The 24872-nt window shown below is 38.7% G+C and overlaps 1 protein-coding gene across 2 annotated transcripts in view; it reads right to left on the bottom strand.

Moving 5' to 3' along the window:
- The window catches only part of LOC131144604 (large ribosomal subunit protein bL21m), a 38199-nt gene that overhangs the window by 395 nt on the left and 12932 nt on the right, over nucleotides 1–24872 (bottom strand). Inside the window, exons 3-5 of one of the 2 annotated variants that reach the window (XM_058093336.1) lie at nucleotides 8104–8205; nucleotides 211–285; nucleotides 1–128 (exon numbers count right to left, since the gene is read on the bottom strand). The exon at nucleotides 1–128 is cut by the window's left edge and continues 395 nt beyond it. In XM_058093336.1, coding sequence (XP_057949319.1) covers nucleotides 9–128; nucleotides 211–285; nucleotides 8104–8205 — 297 coding nt within the window. In that variant the 3' untranslated portion in view covers nucleotides 1–8. Of the gene's footprint in view, nucleotides 129–210; nucleotides 596–8103; nucleotides 8206–24872 lie in introns of those variants that run through there. The other variant, XM_058093337.1, reaches the window with a different exon arrangement.

Below are 24872 nucleotides of genomic sequence, written 5' to 3'. Positions count from 1 at the left end.
TGCCACTCTTAAGCCGCAACTGCTTCTCTTTTTGCCTTCTTGCCAGCTGCCTTTTCTGATTTCACAGCTGCTGTTGTGTCTGGCTTCTCAATTCCTTGAATATCAGTTATTCGCAGCTTAGTCAGTTCCTGAAAAGGAAATCCACACAATAAGAACAAGAAATGATCAACATGGATGCACTAAATTGAATTTGTAAAGATAATCCCTTACTTGTCGGTGTCCCTTGGTTCGCCGGTAATTCTTCCTTCTCTTTTTCTTAAATATAATTACTTTGGCATCTAATGCCTGAAAGGCAAAGAAATAAAGAAATTACCAAAAGATGAGTAAAAACACAATATTTTATAGGTTTGAAAAAAGTCAACCATGAATTTTTTTGTTGAAGAGGGAAGGTAAATGAGGCAGCTTAAATGTACAAGCAACCAATATACCTGATAGCAAAATAAAAAATAAAAAAATAAAAAAATAAAAAACTTTTCCAGTCAATGTGACTTGTATAAAAACAAAACAAAGCAAAAACTCACAGGTGGTGAAAAAGGATCCATACCTCCATTACTCTGAATCTTGGACTTCAAAAAAATATGCCAATCTGAAGTACCTTCCCAACAGCAATAACATTCCAATGACAAACATTGTTCCAACTAACCCATACTTAAAGAAGTGTATCAGAGATCTTTTAGGTCCCATGATATGGAACCAGGCCCAGGTTATAATATTTTATACGGTGTGCAAAAGGGAAGAACTTTACCAAACTATAGCTCTGCAAATCCTTTTTGTGTTAGGCCAGATCCTTTCTTAGTTAATTACAATGTAGGATTACAGATTCTATAATTAAGGCCAATGTTCAAGATTCTATGTTTCTGGGCAATAATTTTCATATGAATGATGCATCAATAACAAAAGAGACTACTCAGTACCTAAAGCAATTTGGTACAAAAAAACATTTTCAACACTCTATTCCCAGTGCCATTGCACTGAGTTGCCAACAAAATATTTTTTGCAATTTCAATATAGTGAAGCCAGGTAGCTTGGACAACCTTAGAAGGGCATATTGTTCATATTGGATGTCTTGGAAGTGACTAATATGAGCAATGATTAGATTATAGAGATGTCATAGGATGTACTTTGAGAGTGGCTATAATGTTGTGGCAGATCTAGGCATTTACAAATGGGGAGTTCTCGAGCAAGTGATGTATGATTCTCAAACCCGCTGATGATTACACATATGTAAGCAAGAATTTGATGGAAAGATTAATTACTTTAGGGGGAACACCACATGAATTTACCCTTGGCATCCTTTTAAGCACTAAAAGAGCACCTCGTGGAGGGCTCGAGGGCAGGGGTGTCTTGCACTTGTGTGTGGTATAGGGAGTCCCATCTAAAAAAAGTGGTCATGCGTCACTCTTGACCAATAGGTTGGTAGATGCAACCATGTTGGCCTTCGGGTTACCCTAGGTTGGTGTCATCTTTTACCAGAAGGACAATCAAGGGATGTTTTATATGTCTATATCAAGTAGTACATGGCAACTTTCCCTAGCTTCAATTTGTGGGTGGTTAGTGGCAAGTACAAAAACTTACACAAGGACTGGGTTATAGGGATGGGACTTACCCTGTACACATGGAACATGAGTTCAACACCCTTACTATTGGAGTCATAGTCCCTCAATAACATGAGAGTTGACAAATTGGATCCATGAGCATTTCCCCATATTTGGATAAGTATGGTTGGACGGGCTTGGGGCAGTCTTGTCACCACAAGAACGTCACTCCGTCACATGTTGGGCAAATTAAGGCAAAGGTTATTCTTTTGGCCTTGGAATTCTACTGGCTCATGACAGTTGATAAGGTCTCACCTTTGAGAGCAAAATGAGATTAATAATATGTGCATCAACTCTCTTGGAGGAAGTTGAGATGTGACATTGAGTGGAGGAATGATCAATCTACCCTTGGGTGAGTATTGGTCAGTCTCTCCCCTCTGGTCATGTTACATATTACCTTGTGGAAATCTAGATGCTTGAGTGCACCCAATGCTCTAGGTGCCGAGATAAGGGTTTATTTATTTGGGAACTAAGATGCTTGAGAATATCAACACATTTAAGGTGGGTATTTATGCATGCATACTATAGGATTTCTCCAATTTTGTTGGCACTTGAGTTCATTTTGCAATCAAACCGGCATTCCTTTGGTGTCCTTGCTCCATAATCAGAGGTAATATTCTTAGACACAAGGGAATGGATGATTGCAGAAGCTTTAGCCAAAAGTGCCTTTCATTGAACTCAGAACATTCATATTCCAAAGGGAGAGGAGAGATCCTAGGATCTATGGAAAGGGGGGAAATTGGTGAAAGCCTATGCGCATCTTCCTTGAAACATAAGACTGCAGTCTAGAGCTAGTCACTGTGGTGATGAAAACTTAAGGGTGTAAACTCGACAAGGACTATGAATGTTGCTGAGAAGGCTTGTTGGAAACCTAAGGGGTCGTTTGGCATTACTGTAAAAAATTTAGAGAAATGAAAATCAGAAATGAAAGCCAGAAACCAAAAACAAACTCTAAAAACTAGAAACTAGCAACCTATTTGGTTAACATTTATAAACTAATACAAGTTAAAAACTTAATTAAAAAATGCTCAGTTTCGTCTTTAAATCCAGTAATATTATAAAAAAACGATTAGAATAATAAAATTTCAAATAATACACATTAAAAAATTACTATAATAAAAATAAAATTTATTTTAATTATTTTACTTAATTATTCTACTTTCAAATTTTACTTTACAATACAAGTTTTATTGGACATGACAATTGAATAGTAAAGGTATTTTGTAATTGACTTTATTATTATTTCTTGAAATTTATGCATATTTTTATTTTAATTATATTTTAATTAATATGATCATTTAATTTTGATTTTAATTTAGAAATGCATAAAATAAATAATTTAATCCAAAAAAACCATTTCTAGATATTAAAATTTTTGGCAACAGGATGCTAAAACAACTGAAAACCATAAAATCTGGTTTTTAGCTTTTTTGCAAACAAATGAAAAATAGCAACAGAAACAAAAAACTAACATAAACAAGCGTGTTTTTAAAATCTATTTCTTCACAGTGAAAAAAATAGAAACAAAAAACAGCAATGACACCAAACAAGACCCTAAGAATGCATGGTTTGGGTTCCAAGAACGTAGTTGAGAGATTGTAACTTGTGGAATTGACAGTTGAGTGCTTCTGCGCCGGTGGCCATACGGCATTATCTTTACCCTCAATAGAGGGCGATGAGATTTGATTGCGAAGGGCAGTGGAACCATGCTTTGCTAGAGGGCTAATGTGTTGCATTGGCCGATGGGCTTTTTGTGTTTAGTGTAGGTTTATTTTTAGTGCAGCTTGGCCAAACGACACATTTTTCGAAGTTTGCAATAATAGCGTAAGTTTGAAATGGAAAAGATAGGGGGCAATGGAATTAGAAAATCAGCCACAAAGAATTGGGGTGGTTTGGGGCTAGAATATGAAAGGAAAAATTTGGAATTGGTAACTACAAGTACAAGTGTTTAAGGCAGGAATGGAACAATGAGTCTCAAGGTATGGGCATTAAATTGGAGCAAGTTCTTGTAAGCAGTATGCATTGTCATGGTGATGGATATTTGAAATGGAAAGGCTAACTTTTGAATCATGAATCATAAAAGAAATTGATACACTTGGAGAACTTCAAGGATGTGAACTTTGTCTTTGCATCATGAATACCAAGGTGTGTAAAGAGTTCTTGAAAGTAGCATGATTCTCTATATTGGAATGCAAAGATGACGAATAGATGATTGACATAAAGGAAGTGTGAACCCAAAATGGGTTTCTCTTCGAGAAACTTAGGGTTGTGAATTATCATTTGGATCAAACTTTTTGGGAAGTCCTCGTAATTTTTGTATATGGTATTAAAAGGGGTAGGGTAGACCTAAAATCACTAGAATGAGATAGCGCAGGACTTAATAGCTTTTAAGCTAGCTGAGGAAAATGCCCTCAATTAGTTGAATTGGGAGAAAAGGATTCATGAAGCCAACTCCACCTAATGGGGCTTCAACCTAGCTGTTGTTGTTGGTGGGTATGGTGTAAAAGCTCTATCTATCAAACATTAAAGCTAGAAAAGAAAGCAAGGAAACTTTACTAGGGAGTTCCTTGGGAAGAGGGAATTCAAAATGAACCCTTTGTTGAGGAAAAGAATTCGGTGTAGCCTCTAAAGAGTCTTTGGCTACAAATTTTGATAAGGGACACATTACTAAAACAGCATACGAAAGTAGGTCTGACATGTGTCAAAATTGATGTCTAAATCCCCTTACATTACTCGAATGGCATACGTCTTTTACTTGAGTTGCTTTTGGAAACTCAAGGTCAATATTGGAAAGGTGTTGCCATTAATGTATCAACGGACTGATCTTATACTCAAAATTGTGAAGGAAATTTGGGTTGCTTAGGTGTAAGGACGTAATACAAATCCGTATCAAGGATTGGTAAAGTGGAAGTGTGTTGGACAAGTTTTTTCTATCATCATTACTTGTTGTATGAAGGATTGTTGATAGCGTATGTGTTTGGATGAATTTTCTTGGTGTTGCAACTTCATCAAGAAATCGGAGATCAAAACATCATTTTCAGAGGAAGTTGAAGATCAATCTGGGCCTTGTTTTGCAGATGACTTTGCATTTGGGAACATGCTCTGCGAGGGTTCTCTAATGAGATTAAGTTTAGGCATACATGGAAATAATGATGTCAACTAGGAGCGTGGGGATTGTTTTAAAAGTTCGAACCTTCTAGAGGCTTATGGTTTGTGTTTGTTGCAATTTCAACAAGAAGCTCATGGGTATTTTAACAAAGACATTGCTGATATGGAGCAATGTTTTAAAAGGCCAAGGCAACTAGGTATATCCCTCCCTCCCTCGTTCGCCTCTTAGATCCCCCGTCTCTCTTTGTTGAATAAATCTCCAAATAAAATGGACAGCCATCGCCACTAGCGAAAGTAAGAGAGAGGTCATCAAGACAAGATTTGGAGAAGCTTTTAAGTAGTTCGGGGGCATTGAGCATCCCAATTAGGTCATCGAAATGGAGAGAGATCACCCAAGAAAATTAAATTGTCATCGAGCTAACCATATGAAATTTTGTTTAAGGTCGTTAGAGAGGAGCATTCGTTAGTGGAGGCTTCATCCTTTGAAGAGCCTCAACGAATGAATGAGCAAGAACTATAGTTCTTTCCTTAAATAGCCTATCATGCATACGCTTCTCTAGCGAAGGCCTAAAAGGCACACTTTTTCTTAGAGCATATGCATAGCACAAGAAGGCATGCGCCTTTAGGGATTTTCACCTTTGTAATTGTGCCTAGGTGTGTTTTGGGGATAAAAAAGCATCGAGGCCACCCTTTTAAAACATTGAGATGGAGTGAGGAAAGATATCATGGTCGCATGTTCTTCCATCCACGTCACAAGCAAGAGGACCACTTGAGCAGCCTTGGAAGGGCATAGTGCTCATGTCAAACAGGTCATGGCAGGAGCTAATGTGAACATGGATTCACTTGTGAAGATGTCATAAGGGCGCACTTTGAGTGGATCCAAATAATTATCATGGTGGCTTTTTCGAGCAAGTGATGTATGATTCTCGAACATATGGATGATTACTAATGCTTAAGCAAAAAATGTGATGAAAAATTATTACTTTAGGGAGAACAACAAGTGAGCTCCCTACCACCCCTAGTGTCCATTTGGGTAATAAATGAGCACCCAAACGTTGAGAGGGTTTGAGGACAGGCTCTAGACATTCTCGAGGTGTGTCTTGGGCTTCCAGGTGAGATTAGGAGTCCCATAGATTGACCCATTGGAGTATAGGGCCACATTTTAGGGTCATCTTTTACCAGTTGAATATCTGATTGTCTCCAATATATGGTGTCATTTTCCATACCTTTGGTTTGTGGATACTTACATGAGGATTGGGATGTGGGATGGGAGTAACCCTCAGTGCTCATGGAATGTAAATTCAACACCTTTGTTTGCGTCATGATTCCTTAATGACAATCTGAGTTGGGACAATGGTTGTCATTGCACGAGATTTGATCACTGAATTGGATCCATGAGCGTTTCCATGTATTTGGATGAGCATGGTTGGACAGGGCTTCGTGTAGTCTTGTTGCAACATAGACATGACTCTATTGCGCGTAAGGTAAATTAAGGCAAATCTTGTGGCTTTGGGATGTTGCTACCCCATGACACCATGCCAATCAAGAACGCTGAACACTATGGCTGCAAACGAGCCGAGCCGAGCCAAGCCGAGCCAAGCCAAGGCAAGCTTTAAAGTGTTCGGGCTTGGCTCAATAAACAAAAAGCTCTGCTCGAGCTCGAACTAGATTAAAACGAGCTAAAAAAACTGAAATTGAGCTCGGCTCGAAAATAAAGTTACAAGCTCGGGTTCAAATTGTTTCACCTTAATTCAAGCCTAAATTTTTAACGTTTAAAATACAAAGTACACTTCAACAGCAAGCCCAATCTACTAGAGTTGACGAGGCCCAAGCATGTTGCTCATATTCATGTACATACACCAGAGCAAGTGGCATTTTGTAAGGAGGGGTAAGTTGTGAGGTGATTGATGTAGGACAACTAGCATTTCTTTCATCTCCTCCAACAACGATGAGCTTGGCCTCCAGAGCCTTGGCTCCTTTAACAAAAAAATTTGATTGAAAAACCTTCATGATCAACAACAATCCCTAATCTGTAGAGGGTAACGACTACCATAAGGAATCAACATGCCAAATACTGACCTCCGACGAACACTAGATTCCGGCGGTACTCAGCTGCTTGCCATCACTGTGTAGGCCAAGAGTGTCTCCCCTGCACAAGACGAAATTGTTGACAGAGCCAAATTCCAGCTGCTTGTGTTGTAGAAGGAGCTGAAGGGGTTCTAGAGTTCAAGATCGTCACTAGTGAGGAGAGAGAAGGAACATGTGTTTTTAAATTATGGCGGTGCCCAGTTGCCCACGCTTCAACCCCAATTTGATTATTGTTATTTTCTTTGACAGCTGCCGACTTGATTTTTTCATATGATGTCTTTAGATTTGGGATTTTGGGGAATTTGGATGTACAAGATAGATGCATAGAACATTTGCATAGAATATCTATGTAGGTGATGGCCATGGGTGCAGAATGTTGAATTTGTTTTATGCATAAAAGACAACCAGGTGTGGAGCTGTCAACCGTACATTATATAGGTGAAAATAAAAGTCTTCCTATATCCCACATGGAAGATGGAAGTCATCTTGGGCCTCCCCTCTTTCTATATAAGCCCCCTTCCTCATGCCTGTTTATCTTGTCAACAATAATTAATTTAACAATTTAAGTAGATTTTTTTAAGTACTGAAATTGAAATAAGCCTTATACAAGCCTATAGTCGAGCTGCTCACAAGCCAAAACAAGCCGAGCTCATCTATGGTCAGGCTCGGCTTGTTTATTAAACAAGCCTAAAACTTGGGCTTGAAAATCACACATTTAAATAACGAACGAGCCTGAACAAGCCTTAAGCAAGCCAAGCTCCTGAGACGCGCATGATTGGCTTGGTTTGTTTGCAGCCCTACTGAACACAAATCAACTCCTTCAATGCATGTTCTTGTCAGTGCTTTCAATGCATGCACAAAAAATTTAGTTCATCTACCTTTAATGTGTCACATATTTGAGCTACTTCTTGATTAATTTAAAACTTCCACAAGTCCAGCTCATTTTATGCCATCTTTCTAAGCTTTTCACTCATGCTCCTCATTTTGACATCAAAGATAAATAATTTTAGATACATTTTATAAGAAGCATTCCAGTTCACAGAGCACAGCAATACTTATTCTTAGTCCAATGAATTTTCCTACACATAATATGTAAGAAATTTCACTATTTAAAAAAAAAAATGATAAGGCAATGATATTACTCATAGGGAGGAGAATAATGGCCTGTAAGTTTCACATGATGATAAAGCTATATTCACTTTTAACTTCTTTCTATTCTAGATGAGAGTTTATTTAAATTTTTTATGCATATATAAGAAAACTTTGTGCGCTTAGGCAGTACAAAAGAAGAAACAACAAACAAAAATCTTACATGTTCCTCAACAACTGCATGAACAGCTGCATCTGGCAATATAGGTCTTCCAACAATGGTCTGATTCCTCGAGCCCAGCAAGAGGACTTTGTTCAGAATTAACTGCAACAGGCCAAGTAGCAGAAAATTCAAAAAGTTTAATATGCAAATACCAGAAAACAAACTACATAAGTTTTCATACAACCACAGCACTGAAATCCCAAAGTATAGTTACATCACTGTTTTAAGACAAGCTAGGTGCTAAAGGGCCCTTCTTGTTTTGCAAGTCATCAAGTTAAAATTGTAGAGACAGAATGGCATCATACACACATCTATAACAGTCAATCCTAAAATCAATTTAGCTCAATACCAGACTTTAACCTTGTTCAACCAAATGTCCACATAACTAGTTTGGTCTACAAGTTCATGTTCACCTCCACTCATCCCATAAGGAGGTATGAAGGCAATCCTAAAATCAATTTAGCTCGATACCAGACTTTAACCTTGTTCAACCAAATGTCCACACAACTAGTTTGGTCTACAAGTTAATGTTCACCTCCACTCATCCCATAAGGAGGTATGGAGGCAAGACAGCAGCTATTGTTTGTCTCCTTCATTTATGTGATTAATGGACTTGCTTACTCAAGCATGCTGAAAACACACATGGGCATGCACACACACAGAGAATTAGAGAATATTCATCAAGCAAGCACACATATACAGGTATGAACAAGACTTCTAAAAGAGGAGAAATTCCATTTTCTAAAAAGTATTTAAAAAAATATACTCCCAACTAGAGACATTTCCCAGTGTGAGAAAAAATATGGAAGGGGTACAATATATTTGAGGGCCAATTTAGAAATTTTATTTGGAATCATCCAATTAAGTAAATGGCAGGCTGTAGCAACTGGAAGACATTGTCACTGCTCAATTATATCTTGCAGAAGCCACTTAAGTATACCACTCAACCGCTCAATAATATTTTCCAATTTCCACTTTGCAATCAAATTGCATAAGCAGAGTCTTGCATACAATGCCAATCAGTGGGATAGAGACTGTACCAACTAATAAATTTGAACCATGATATAGGGAAGTAGGCAGCATAAGCTGCAATAACGAATTATTCAGTAGGGAAACTGGTTGGATACAAAATCCATGTGACAAAGAGCAATGATGATATACAGTTTTTTTGGATATAAACAAATAAATTTATTACGAGAAGCAAGGAAGATCATACAGGATAATGCATTCTCCCATTATTTATTTTTATAACAAAAGAAGAGATTTGATTGATAAGAGGAGAATTTACAAAAAGGATAAAAAGACTTCTCCCATCAAAATTCTGGAATGATCCAGAAAAAATAAACTAATAAAACAAAAACTAGAAAAAAAATAATAATATTCAGAGCAGAAGATTCCTTCATTCTTGCTGAACCTCCAAAAAAATAAGTCCCTTAAAAGCAACTGAAACCAACACACCATGAAGAAGCCAGGTAATGAACCACCAACTGCCAATTCGATTTTCGGCCTGGAAAAATCCATGCATTACGCTCCAACCATAATCCCCACAACACTGCAAAAATACCACATTTCCAGAGTGCAACCCTCTCCTTCCTTCTACCAAACCCCTCAAAGAAATAGACAACAATTCCTCCAATAATGCCGGGCAGATCCAAGACTCTTCCATCACAACCAAATAATTTATTTCAAATTCTCCAAGCATAATCAGAGTTTAAAAATAACATAGCACACAAGCATCTGGAGAAGAGGCCTTCAAAAGGTCTCCTGGTCTGCAGCAGATTTTATTGATTTTAGTAAGAACAATCAGCCATATGAAAGCCTTCAATTTCGGGGGAGCCCTGGCCTTTCAAATACATGAATATAGGGGGAAAACAAGAATTGGAATGGGTCAAACCTTCAAAAAAAGATTTAGAAGAATATACCCCCCAAATGACCCAAAACCCAAGACCAAGTACCCTAGGTAAAGGAAGATGACAACTGTTCAAAAACGACAACAAGGATGAAAGTTCCAGGAAACCAGAGGGCTACCCGAGTCAACCACAAAGAAGGAAACCGTACTATCTTGCCCTGAGCTCAAACGAAAGAGATGAGGAAAAGATGTGGCTAGAATATCATTTCCCCAGCCATGAATCTTTCCAAAATCGAATCCAAGAACCCATCCACACCACAAATTTAATGTGAGGCATAAACAAGGGGATAAATTTGAGAAATAGATCTCAATGGGCTCTCCGATGAACATCGCAAACTAACATTGGTATCACACCCATTCTCACCAAAGCCATACTTGGTTCTAATCACACTATGCCAAAGGGTGTGATCTTCTAGGGGAAAACACCATAACCACTTAGCTAAAAAGGGCGATGTTTTTAGACACCAAATATTTTAGACCCAGCCCTCCCTCCAATTTAGACCTCAAACCTGGAGCCTTACTAAATGATCCTTAAAACCCTCGACTCTGAAGCACAAGAAATCCTCATGATTTTCTTAATCTTCTTAGCAATCCTCACTGGAATACTGAACAGACAAATAATATAACGGGATACTGGATAAGCAGGCATGGACTAGGGTGATTCTACCCCCTAAGGAAAAAAGTGGCCCCTTCCAACGATCAGGCCTCTTAGCCACTCTCCTCTAGCAAATTCCAGAACTCTGCATATCTAGGATTGCCTCCCAAAGGAACCTGTAAATAAGTCAGAGGCCACTCTAAAATACCACACTCCACAGAAGAAGACCGCTTCCTAACTTGATGAACAAGCACATTAGTATCTGCTAAACCACTTCTCCCCATATTTATTTTAAGCCCTAACAGTCTCTCAGACTTTGAGGATACCAAGAACACAACTGAAAGAAAGGTTATGATCCTCCTAAAAGAAAATAGTATCATCGGCAAATTGAAGATGAGAGAATGCCACTCCCTCACTCCCCACTTCCAACCCTTTCACCATCCCCCTATCCACCATCTACTTAGCACATCAGCTACAAAAATGAACAAAAAAAAAAAGGGAAAATTGATCACCTTGTCTAGTGCCTCTCGAAGCCCTAAACCAGGACTTAGATTCCCCATTCACTACTTCCAAGAACCACACATTAGACCAACAACCCACTAACCACCTGCACCAATGCTGACCAAAACCCTTTCTCACAAAAAATACCGCACATTAGACAAACAACCCCCCTAATCACCTGCACCAACGCTGACCAAAACCCTTTCTCACAAAAAATTTATCCAAAAAACTCCAACTAATTGTATCATAGGCCTTCTCAAATCCAAATTAAAAATGAATTCTCTTCTTCCTCCCACAAATAATATACACCACCTCATTAGCCACCAAAATAGCATCCACTATTTGTACCTCCCCCCCCCCCCCGGCCCACAAAAAGGTACTCTAGGTTGTGGAAAGAGACTTATTCAACACCACTCAACCTATTAGCTAGAACTTTGGTGATGATTTTAAACACTAGAGACTAGATTAATAGGCCTGAAGTCTTCTACATTAATGGATCTAGATGGACCTAGATTTCTTAGGCACAAGGGTAATAAAGTGGAATTAATGCTCTTGCTCAACCTCCCGTTCCCATAAAATTCAGCAAAAACTTTAAGCAAGTCATCGTTAATAATATCCCAGCAATCCTAAAAGAAAGCCAAATTAAAGCCATCAGCACCCAGAGCCTCATCCCTATCCATCTTGAAAAGTATCATCCCCCTCACCTCCTCATCAAAAGGTCTCTCTAACCAAAGCATCTGCACTCTACAAATGGAATTCCAGTCTAACCACTCAACCATCGGTCTCCAAGCCTCCGCCTTAGAATAGAGAATTTCAAAGAAATAAGAGATCTCGGAAGCAATCCTATTAGGATTGAATAATTCCTCCCCCCCGGCCCAACCCAACAAGCTCCCTAATCAAAATTTTCCTGATCTTTCCATTAGCAAGCCTCTAGAAGAAGCCAATATTACAATCACCTTCTTTGACCCATTTGAATTCAGTTATTTGCCTCCAGCTTCTCATTTCCTTCTAACCTCCTCACTCTATGAGAGTTTTGCCTCCTCTTCCTTTTTATCCAAAGGTTCCAACTCACCAAGGATTCTACATTTTATAACAGTAACATCACCAAACACCTCCTTATTCCAAGATTTCAGCTTCATTTTAAGATATTTCGACTTCCTCATGAACCTAAAACCTTCCCAACCCCTCCTTGTCCTCTCCCCAAGATCTTCTTACTGATGGCTTAAAAGAAAGAAGCATGATCCAACCACACATTCTCAAACCTAAAAGGAGTGGGACCCCAAGATACCCTACTTGATTCTAGCACAATGAGGAAGTGATCAGAAGTAGGTCTTGAAAGAATAGTTTGAGAGAGATTAGAGAATTCATCCTCCCAATCACCATTAAAAAATAAAAAATCTATCCAATCTACTAGCCCCTACCTTAGCTGCCACCATCCACCCCTAATAGACTAGGTATAGGTAGCATTGCTCAAAGGTAGATCTCTTAAACCAAACTCCCAGATAATCAAGTCAAAATGTTGCAAACTAGCAATAACTCTCCCCTCCCCCTTTTTCCTTCTCCCCCAAAAATCTCACCACGTTAAAATCCCTGCCCACTACCCAACTAGAGGAACAAAACCCAAAAATGTAATAAAGCTCATCCTAGAACACACTCCTAAGAGTAGGCCTAGGTAGACCCATACACTAAGGAAACCCACAATTGACCCCTCCCTTTCACTTCAATAAGAACAAAAGGGAAAGAACGCGCACTAAAGTATACACTTTAGAAATAGACCGAGAGCCCCACATCATAAAAACTCCACCTAAAGCATCTCAAGATGGTAAGAAGTCCCACTCCCTACACAGATCACCCCAAAAACTCCTAATGATCCCACAATCAATCATCTCTAGTTTAGTTTCTAGAATCAAGACAATATATGGGGTCTATTTAAACAAAACTTCCTTCATAACTCCTCTTACTAACTTTCCCCAAATACCTCAGATTCTAGCTGATAATCTTCATAACTTAACACACTCACCACCCTTCCCGAGCCCCTTACCACCCTCAAATATTGATAGGAGACCAAATTTTTTGTTTCTTTCTAAAAACATTCTTTTCTTTCTCTTGTACGTTTTGGGGCTTAGGCCAAACCTCACTTCCTTACCTAAAAGGTCCACTAGTTTCAAGCATAAATCCTCTAGGAATTTTTGTGAGTCTTTTAAGTCTCTCTCACCTTCCTCGCAGCTAAATCCACAGCCCTCTCCCCTACAAGGAACCTCCCTTTGGCATAAATTATTAGAAACATTAAAACTCTAAGTGGGAAGAAGAAGGCTATGATTACTAGTTTTAGAGGAACACGGAACCCTTGAAGAAGCATCTATCTTTTCAATAATACGCCCCTAGCATCCAAATAAAAAGCTCTCAAATTATCAACAAATGGAGAATCAAGATTTTGGAAAGAACTCTTTTCATTTAAGGCAATTAAATGGTCTAAAAAGCAAGTAACAAAATTTTTACCTTCCAGCATACACAGCAAACAATAGGGAAGATGGGATAAATGGGAATTGCTTAGAGATTGTTGGTACCTCTCATAGTAGGAAGGAAAACAAACATCAATTAGAAACTCTCAAAATGGATTGTGGAAACCCAATTGCAATTCAAATTTTCAACCTTCTCCTGAAAAATAAGTTTCAAAGGAGTATCAAAAGGCTAATTTTGAAGAGAAAATAAAGTTTGATTCTTCATATAAGGAGGAGGATGATATAAGTAGTATTTAAAAATTTGAGAAGGAACTTTTAGTTGATCAGTTAAGAGTCGGGTTCTATCTTTCAAAGGAGAGCGATCTATTCAACCTATTTTGAAGGAGAGCATGGAAATGTTGATTTGAACAATTCAAAACAAAATGAGTCAATGAACTATATGGTAACACCTCGGAGCAAATGGAGCTAGAATGCCAACATCGGAATCCTTCTACCTAGTGCAACAAATCAGCCTAACAAGACCCTACTTGCCTTTCTCTCCGCCCTCAATTCTAGTAAACTTCATGTCATCAATTGAAGCGCACCAGCTGGCCTCATTAGGTGAGAAGGCCCTCATTTTCTCAATCCAAATTAATTTTGACTTATTAGGCCCATATGACTTGGGCGCCTGGATATCAAGCCCACTAATTTCCAACCCTTTAAACCCATTCCAATTTATAGATTCTAAAAAAATCCACCACAGTTGTAATGCTTTTAATTATAGGGACTGAATTAGGAAAAAAAACCTTTTAATCCCTATGATTCTAGACTTCGGCATTCCTTTCCTTGGTCTCCTTCTACTTCAAATCAACCCAGGCAATGTCAGCGAAAGAGGAGCTTGCGAGAGGTTTATCCAACTTCCTATCTGTTTCCCCTTCCCTTTGTATGTTCTACAACCCATAGTCTAGACATCTTAGTCTCCCCTCGAAACTATTTTCTATGGTCTTGCTTATCTTCAACAATTCCAGCAAAGCTACATGAAATGACTCACATCCCATACGCTTTTCCCCTTCTGGAATTATGATGTCCAACCACCTCCCTCAACTAATCTCCTTATTTAGCAGGATAAAATTAACTCTCTCATTTGAAAGAGGTCATAAGTCGATTGCCCTCCTTTCTCTGAAATAAATTGAACTCCTCTGCCCATCTTTACTCCTCCCAACCCTTTGCAAAGAACCCCTATCACCTTCATCACCTCGATAATGTCTTCGTTCTTCAACACAATGAAGGAAATATGCCACCCATCATATTTAGTGATACGAAATGCCGAAGAGTCCATCTGAATCATGTTAAACACCTTCCTATAAATTTTGACGAAGGAAAACTCTACCTTCTCTAAACCCCAGGCCTCAATTTTTACTGAAAACTACAAAAGAAAGAAGAAAATGAGGTTCTAATGTGAGGCAAGAAGGATACGGAAATTGAAAGAGGCTAGGGCTACGAGTTATTGCTCCTATGTGATTCTAGTTTAGAGAAAAGTAGTCAAAAAGGCCTCGCATCGCTTGAGGGGTCTCAGGTGGAAGAGGAGAAAATTCTAGAAGTAACCAAGAAGGCTGATGTTGATGAAGTTAAGATCGTCAATGTCCGAAATAAAACTAGAGAACAAGGGGAATCGATATTCAATCTCAATGATTAATCAAGTGGCAAGGAGCACTGAATGGGAGTTATTGGTGAAGGACATGAAGTTTTGCAGGGTGGACAGGCAACTCGTTGAATGAGAGGCAAAAGGGAGGTCGTCAAGGTTTGTCTTTAGCGGCTAAATGGTGTACCGATGGGAGCTCGAGAAAGGGATATTTTCGGGAAAAGAGGTTTTCAGAAGCAAAGGATGGAGGAGGATCGCCATACTCACAACCTCGCAAGGGAGAGAAGACAAGAGGAGACCATCCGCTTATTTACCTCCTAGTCTTGACATACATATAATGTATCTAATTTTAGTTGTGTATTTGACAAATCTAGACCTCAGAAAGTTCAAAAGTGGTATGACTATATATTCTTCTGCCAAGTCCTCATGCTTGCCCATGAATTATTATCTCAATCAATATTTCTCACTCAAAACAAATTAGGCAATTGTAAACATATTCATGAGATGAAGGACAAGCACGATTAACCAAAAAACAATGTGACAACAATTTAAGGAGACAAGTTAAACATGGACCTTCAGCCAATAGTTCATCTTCAATCCTCCATAGGGATGGCTAAGGCAACATACGCACGTTGCCTACAAAGTTGTGATGATTGCCTTCATAGTTGTTAGAATCTTACAATTGGCGACTCGATTCATAGGAATCATATCAATTCCACACCAAATCGGCTCAAATCTTATTAGCGAATCTAAAAATAGCTAAATCATTGTGGAATCTATCGAGTCACCTCATGAATCTAACAAATTGATTTAAACCTATCAATTCACTTGATTATGGACCTATCATATACTAACAAACCTAACTAGTTTAAAACCCCAAAAACAACATTTTTTATATTGCTTTGATTTTTACATGATCATCTTCCATTCCTAGTCTATGTCAGTTTTGCATGAAAAAAGAGGAAAACAGAACTTTAGGTCTTATGTTACCCTCACAAAACAATTCATCACTATCATAGTAGTATAGTGTTGTGACATTGAGAAGAAGAGGCAAATTACTCAATAGTTAGGGTGGTAGTTATGTTTCCTTGTGTTGTTAAGATCCAAAAGTTTGGCTTTTTTAGTTTGTTAAATTATTATCACCTTTTTAGGTTTATCCCCAACCCCCTTTTAAAATGGAGAAAGAAGAAGCGTGAAATATTATTATTTTTTGAAACTGTTGATAACCACCAAAAGTTCAGATTTTTCTTATTATTCCTTGATCCTTCCCTTAAACAACATGTTCATTTTTTAATTAATATTTCTTGACTCACTCCCTTGCTTTTCAGTTGTCTAGGGAAAGCATACGCATGAAATATGATTTTTTTATTTTCAAAATTTAAATATATTTTACTATTTTGCTTCTTGTTCATATACCACTATATGCATGCAGAATTGATCTTGAAAATTTGTACTGAATTTTACAATTCAATTGGATTCAATTTTGATTCTAAACTCCCAATTGGAATTTCAATTCACGATTCGAATCTTGATTTGACAACTATGATTGTGTTGCTTTGCTGTTTACCGCATGACAACCGTGTTTACTACTTGTTCACTTAACACTTACTGCATACTTCTTATTTGATGTTAGCTTAAGTGTTTATAAGGTGTATCTGCAGTTAACTTTTCGTTGACTTATTAAGCTTTTGTAATTAAAACTAGTGTCACACAGCTCTTCTTGTAGTGTAAACTATGAAGTGTTCTGCCCTTGACAGTTAATATTCCAACACCACTAAAGACCAAGCAAACTGACAAAAGATAAGTTGAAGAGATCCTACAGAGAATTCACAATGTCAAGAGATCCTCGCAGCCTAAGTTATCCCCCAAGCGTTTATCTTTGGCAAGAAGTCTTGGCAGAACTTGATTTCTTCTTCTGGCACAAGATGGGAATGAACCAAGCTGCATATGCACAGAGGAGGAAGGCTGAGCTTGCAGCCCTTCAAAATTCAAATGGAAACACACTTGATGATAGAATAGAAAAGAGAGGAAATTACAGATGGTGAAGGATAAGATATCCTAGTAAATACAAAAAATAAAAGCATAAAAATAAAAACAATTACATGAGCGCACCTTTCCAATCCCATTGAAAATATATTAAAGCTTGATACACATTGTTGGCCCACAACCTAATAGCTTAAACTTTTAGGTAAAATGGTAATCTAACGTGGTATCAGAACTGCTTATTAGGGGATCCTAGGTTCTGGTCTCATTGCCTGTATTTATTGTGTGGTGTTTAAAAGAAAATTATTGTGTTCTCTATAATGAGTGTTATTTATCATGTTTGTCTCTCCACGTACTATCAGACTGCATGTGCTGGGGAGTTCTAAATATTGATATACATTGTTGGCTCACAACCTAATAGCTCAAGCATTTAGTAAAGTGATAATCTAACAAGATCTAATAACAAAATTCCTTAAAAAAACACAAAGAATGAGCCCAAAAGAAAGCCAAAAAATAACTCTATTCCAAAGAAGATGTAGTGGATATATTCTGCCATAAAAAATCCTTGCATTCCTTTCAATCCACATGGTCCAATTCCAAACAAAGCAAAACCTGCACATTTCCATAAGACTATTCCTTTCTTACTTTCTCAAAACTTGAGTACTGCACCAACCAAAAAAGCATCAAGAGTTGGTGGCAACACCGAAGTCTGTCTCCTCAAAAAATGAGAATAGATAGAACAGGAGCTGCCTAACCTCAAGATAATGGAGAAACTAGTAGTTACTAGTCTCACTCTCCTCCAAACACGTAATACAAATATCCAAACTCATACCGATGTAAGGCCTCCTCACTTGCAAAAAAAATCATTGGTATTAGGCCTACTAAGAGCCACAATCCACATAAAACCCCAATTTTAGAGTGGAAATCTAGCCTTCCAAATACAGTGGTTGGAGGGAAAACAAGAAGGGTTTCAACAATTGCGACAAGAATTTGTGGAAAAAGAACCAGAAGAATCCCCAATCCAAATCCTCAAATCACTCCTTGTTTGAGGAACAAAGGACTTTAGTACTCCAAACAAAATGGTCAAATCATCATCTCCCTCATTGAGATTTTTTATTAAAAAAAAAAAATCCCAAGAGAGAGCGCCCCCCCCCCCCCCACTTTCTCTCTAAAAGAATAAAAAGCATTAATTGAGCATTATGCATGGAAGAGTCTCAAAAGATGAAGGAAACAAAGAATCTAACGAAACCTCAAACACCCAAAATTCATGGGCCGGATCGGGCCAACATTCCAACCAACCCAACCTCTTTGGTTTGGTAAAAATCCAATCATAAGTCGAACCATTAACTACACAATTTGGATCGATTTGGGTCAGTTTGGTTAGCACGTGGGTTGGGTAGGCAAGTTAGCTTTTTTGAAGAAGAAGAATAATAAAAAATAACACAAAGGGATAAGTGAGATTAAAAAATGCAAGACATAATAAGATATGTCACCTTGAAATCACTAGTGTGAAAGTGTCACTAAATATATGTTGGATTTCTTGTTAAAAAAACAATAGTATCCACGAGCTTATTTATATATTTAGGTCTCTTTATTATTATTCTTTTACATATCATTTACATTCAGTTTGGGTCAGGTGGGATAGGTTGCACACTCAACCAGTAACCCAGCCTATGTATTCAGGTTATACATAAATTGGACCCATCAATTGATCCACATGCAGTTCAAAAACCATTTCAAGTTGGATTGGTTCAATTTTGGGTGGGTTAGTCGGGTCTCTGAACAGCCCTAATCTTCCTAAAACCTAATAAGATTCCTATTCCCAACTTGATAACAAGTGAGAGGACAAAAGAAGAGCAACTTGAGAAATAAACATCTAAGGGATTGTGTGAGAAACATTGCCACCTCTCCTTTATCACAATCATTCTGAACCAATCCTTACTTTTTAATAACCATGTGCCACAAGGAATCAACCTCCAAGGGGAAACTCCATAATCATTTTCCAACTCGTGAGATGTTTTTAGACATCAAATTTACAAGGCCCAAAACTCATAAGATTCAGGTCTTCTAATGTTCTTCAACCTAACAAGATGGTCTCACTTGTCTTCCCATGTACCCAACCACCAAAAATCTATCATAATCCTCCCAAAGCAACAACCATCCTCACTGGAATTCTAAAAAGGGAAAGAAATAAATAAGCATATTAGAAATAATTGCACTTTTGAGAGTGGAGTCGGTAATGAGGACACAATGAAGAGGGGCAGCACACCGGCAGCCAAACGGCCAACCCGACGGCACGGGGAGCGCCACAACCAAAGCCCAATGTCCAAAAAGTAAAGAAATAGGAGGATGAAAATGAGAAAGGACCCAAGAAAAATGTGAAGAGTGAGAAGCCAATCTAGAATACAGCAACCAGCTAAATTAAAAACCTCAAGTTCACCACATCCGATGTCCATACCCACAACCCCACTCATAGACATGTTGATCTTCAATCCCAAAATCTTCTCAAAAATATTAAGGTTAAAACCTTTGAGACACTCAACAACATATCTCAGAAAAGGAAGGGCTTACCATAATTACATACAAGCGAAGGGGGGGGAAGATTGTAGATCTAAACCACTTCAGTGCAACCTTAAGGCCTTGATGAATCAAACCAAGGCCATGAGCATGTCTCAACATACAAACATTGGGCAAAAAGAATACTTCTTTCCCTTAGTGTGCTTTTTCTCTCCATTCTCTTTGTCTTTTCTCCCTAAAGGAAAAAAATAAAAGGCAGGGAATTGGCTTTGTGCTAAACCCTGCAAAGCAGGGAGGATAACAAGCCCCCAGGGACCAGGCACAACCCAGAGATCATAGGCTGGGCGAAAAGAAGCACCATTAATCCATGTCCTCCAAAACCCGGCTTAGCCAGTCCAAGGGGGCGAAAAAAAACCACCAAGGCATCAGGGTCTAAACTCGTTGAAAAATGCAATACGAAAGAAAAAACAGAACCACTACCCTTGACTTCTCACATCCTCCATCACTTCATTAGCAACCAAAACAACATCTAAAATCCATCTATCCTTAACGAAAACAAGCTGTCCACAGTAATTGTGACCCCCTTGTACCTCTCACAACTTCTGGGACAAAACCTTAGTCAAGATTTTGTAAAGGCTAGTAACCATGCTGATTGGCCAAAAATCTCTCTCTCACTGTTCCTTTGGAAGAACCACTCTTAAGCAATAATCGGGCAAGGAAGGGGGGGAATAAGGAACCACGCGGGGACGCACAAACCCAGGAGGAGGAACGCTAGGAAGAAAAAAGCCAGAAGAGAAACCCCAACACGCCCAAAGCATCTTGAAAGAAAGCCATAGTAAAACCATCAAGGCCTAGAGCCTTATCTTTTGCCCTTTCTCCATCTCAATCATAGCCCCTCTCACCTCCTCTGTGTCAAAAGGTCTCTCCAACCAAATAGCAAAGGAACCTATGATCGTAATTCTCAATATACAAACTCCTATATAAGTGGGTGAAGCGAGCCCTCAAGAGGGACGGGAAGCAGGCACAACAAACGCCTCAAGACAGTAGAAAGCGGTGGGAGGGAAGGAGAGGGGGGGGACACAGGCGCGCAGGACGCTGTTTCGCCTCGCAACCACAAATAGTAGCAAGAATTGGAGCATCATCTAGCTAGACAATCCACTATAACGTTCACGACCCGTAGAGTTTATAGAGGAGGAATCCTTCTACAAATAGTTCAAGTTATGTAACCCAAAACTTAGTGATGCGCTACGAAAAGGGCCACACACCCTTAGTGGGCGACAATGAAGTCAAGCTTCTCACGAGGATACGCGAACACACGGTACTCATCCCCCAAAAAATCAACCGACGCATTATTCAGTTCAAGTTCTTGAGGAGGAGAGTCTAGGGTCGGGACTGTAAGAAGCTGGGTGAAGGGATGAGGCAGGGGGGAGGATAGAGGAATCATGTAAGGGGAGATGGGAGGAAAGACCAGGGAAGATAGAGAAGGAGGGGCAAGATCAAGGGGGGGAAGGAGGATATTGAGATTGAGGTTTAGGGAAAATGTGTATAGTCAAAATTTGGGCGGGATAATCTTAGTTAGAGGTGCTTTGAAACAATTATTGAAATCGATTGCGTGTTTTTTTAATTTTAGTTTTGGTTTTTTTTAAATAAAGTCCAATTTAGAGCTCAATATTTTCGAGTTGAGTCAAGTTCGAGTATTTTACTGTGCCGACTCAACTCAACTCGAGAAAATCAAGAGAAAGAATGGGGTGTAATTCACGTAAAAAAAGAGGAAAAAAAGGATAGAGTAATAAATGCAGTTAAATAATTCTGTGGGGGGGGAAAGACAATTGCCTTTAGAAGAGGTGGGTGAGTCGTGTCATGCTGCATTAAGCGGATGGGGGAAAGACAAACAAAAAGGCCGAAATCTTTGGGATCAGTTTATTGCAAAGCCAGATGATATCCCTGGTTAATAATAGTCAGTCGTCGCACATTTGAAGATTGGATGGTTGTGAGTACAACCAAACCTATCTACCATGTTAGTTAAGAACAGGGGGTTGAAGCAATAAAAATAAGATTGTAAAGCCACTAGAGCCTCTTCTTGTGTCAATGAGACTACGAGAAAGTTCATAACCAACAATCAAGCGTCATGTAGGCATCAGATGAGTAGATATAATTTATGGCCCTTCTATGACGAGGTTTTATAATAAGACAAATTTTATTCCAAAAGAGCGTTGTATGTGAGTTGTGAGAAAGGCGTATCAAGTGAATTTATAACCAAACCTACATAGAGTGTGGGGCCATGGATCAAGTTATGGCAAGGGGACATTTGCCAAAAAATAAGACCCTTTATACCACACGGGGATTGCGAAAGGTATTTCGTAGGCAGAGATGAGGCGCGATTTGTTTCTTTAGAACGATTTCATAAGAATATCATGAAGGATTATTAATGGTGCTCCATATATTACCCCATCATCAAGGGAAGAGACTAAAGATTCGCACCAAATTTCTAGTCAAAACTTTTTGAAATCCTCAATTCGCAACTTAATATCTCCACAAGCTATTACATGGAGCTAATAGCCAAATGGAGAAATTGAAGAGGCTACTAGAGTATTTGCACCATTTCGTCAATGCCAACCAAGCAACCACAAGAACTAGTGCAGCTAATTTACGTGGCTCGATTTTGTTCAATGCCCAAAAGAGCTCAATCACCAACAAGATTCCTTTTAAGCTTGTTACAAACTAGCACTCGCTATTACCTCACACAATGGATCAATTGGAGAAAAGAGTTTGAGAGAACATATATACATTATAACACCAAACAAAGGGATATTAGAATCGCGAAATAAGGAAGTTCGGACCGCTATCCAGAGAAAGATAACCAGTGATAAAATAGAAAGAGGGGGGATATTGATTCAAGAAAAGAGCAATTTGTACTTCAAAAAAAAAAAGGATGCCATGGTGCCTTACAAGCCTAACGCGACCAAATAGGAGACAATGACCAAATTGAAGAGGCAGCAGCAAAACACACATGGATCAAAGTCGAGAGGAAGAAAATTTCCTTCCAAGATTGGTACTCAAACTTTGGAATTAAAAGTTGCATCATGTAGGGTACATCAGTTCCCTCAAGCCATTCCAACACCAAGACATAAGATGCAGCCCACAAATAGCGAAGCAGAGCACTATTAGAGACCAAGCAAGGAAAGTTAAAGCGGTTCATTGCAAAGTGAGTTCAGTCAAGAAGTCAACAATTATGCACATTTTTTAATGAAATGGTAGGTCTTGAGAGAAGGAAGAAAATGTGTTCGAACTGTCAACACAAGCAATTGTAGGTGTTGTTTGTTCATCAAGTTACTTACTTTAGTGTCAAGCAGATGAGGATATAACACAAATTAGTAAGATGAATTCATAGGCAAATTGATGTAGGACAGAGAAGGCAAAACTTGTTGGGAAGGAGTCAGTTGGTGGTTGGTGGTAATATTTGGTGTGGTAATTATGGGTTATGTTGTAATAATTGTAGTTTAGGAGTGTTGAGTTGTAATTCAGTAAAAGAAGCTGCTCTCATAAATAGTGCGTGTTGGGGGGGATTCGATGTTTGTGAAAGCCATGTTGTAGGCAGTTATTGATTCAAATGTTTGAAATGGGAATTGAACATGCTTCACCCCTGAGTATTCTACTCTCCTCCTCCCTCATCCGTGTCCTTTCTTCTTTCTAGTTCTTCTAAATTTCCAATGGATTGCAGAACCGTGATGCTGCCACTAAATATGTTGGTATCAAAGACACCAAACAACGATATCTTTCTATTCCATTGCAATTGTCCTATTCTTTTTAGGGAAAAGAGGGAGGGCCAAAGAGCGAGCAGAGGAGGCAGAAACGGAACACAACAGAAACCCACCCCCCACCCCCCCCCCCCGCCGCAGGGGCGGGCGAAACGGCGAGGGCCCGGAAGGCGGCGGAGCGGGCGAGGGGCGGCGGCCCTGCGCGCCGCGGGGAGGGAAGCGGATACACGCCCTACAGGGGTGGTGACGGCGGAGCGGCTGGGATGAGGATAGACTTACCCAGGCGCCGCACAGCGGAGCGTCGTCGGCGTCTGCGTGCGTCATTCCATATACAGATGTTCCGAGTACTCTCACATCCTAATAATTTCTGTTCTGAAATTTCAGTACTTTTTTTTTAAAAAAAAACAAACACCGAGTTAGGAGTTTCTCAACTTTTCAAAAATTCCCAATAGTGTCCCCAAATCCGACAACACTTTCCAGCGTGCTATACTGCAACACCACCCCACACCAAAAACATAAGAAACCCTGTGAAACCATTACCCTCAAAATTTCATTGACTCCGACACCTTGCTGGAGGAAATAAAACCCGCACGCCCGGACAGACACTCCAATCATCGGCCTAAGAATCCTAGGGGTTTGTGATTTTTCTCACACCACCATTGTATGCCCGAAAAAAAAAAATAATTAAAAAAAATTTAATTAATAAAAATTATTAATCAATTAATTAGGTAAATTATTATCAAATTAATGTAATTAAAGAAAACAAAATATAAAAGAAATATTTGAAAAAAAAAGGAATATTACTTAAGTTAATTAAAATAAAATAAAAGAATAGCTAAACAATAAAATTTAAATTGAGAAATAATATAAAACTTTATTTTTCCGATTATATTATAAAAAATAGGTAGGTTTAATGTGAATGTCATATATATATATTTATGATATGAATAGTAGTATGTAATGTAAGTAAAAAAAAAAATAAAAAATAAAGAAAAATTAAAGAATTGTAACTGAAGTACATTACCTATTATTCTGTATTATTATTCGAGTGTATAATCTATCTATGTATTCGTTATCCGTCAAAACAACTCCTAAGTCTTACATATTCGCTTCACTAAATTTATCGAAAGGGGTTTGTTTGCGGAGAGATCGGGGAAACAGGAAGGTTTGCCGTTGGATTTACTAGTTCGACCGCCCCGACATTTCTACTGATGACAGTTTGTCATGGGAGTATAAACGATAGGCACCCATACTCCTGGGGGCGAAAGGTAACTTTTCCCCATTTTCTCATTTTTATTGTAAATACGAGCGTGTTTTAAATCGACATTCTGTCAGACAACACCACCAGGGTCATAGCCGTCGTTGTGTCATTTTGGCGTAGGTAATTTTGCCAATTGGGATTTCTAGCCTTACTCCAAAGCGA

Source organism: Malania oleifera, chromosome 12 (genome assembly GCF_029873635.1).
Source record: "Malania oleifera isolate guangnan ecotype guangnan chromosome 12, ASM2987363v1, whole genome shotgun sequence".
NCBI classification, from domain to species: Eukaryota; Viridiplantae; Streptophyta; class Magnoliopsida; order Santalales; family Ximeniaceae; genus Malania; species Malania oleifera.
Note: the sequence above shows the minus strand (reverse complement) of the source record. Positions and strands in the feature narration are given on the sequence as shown.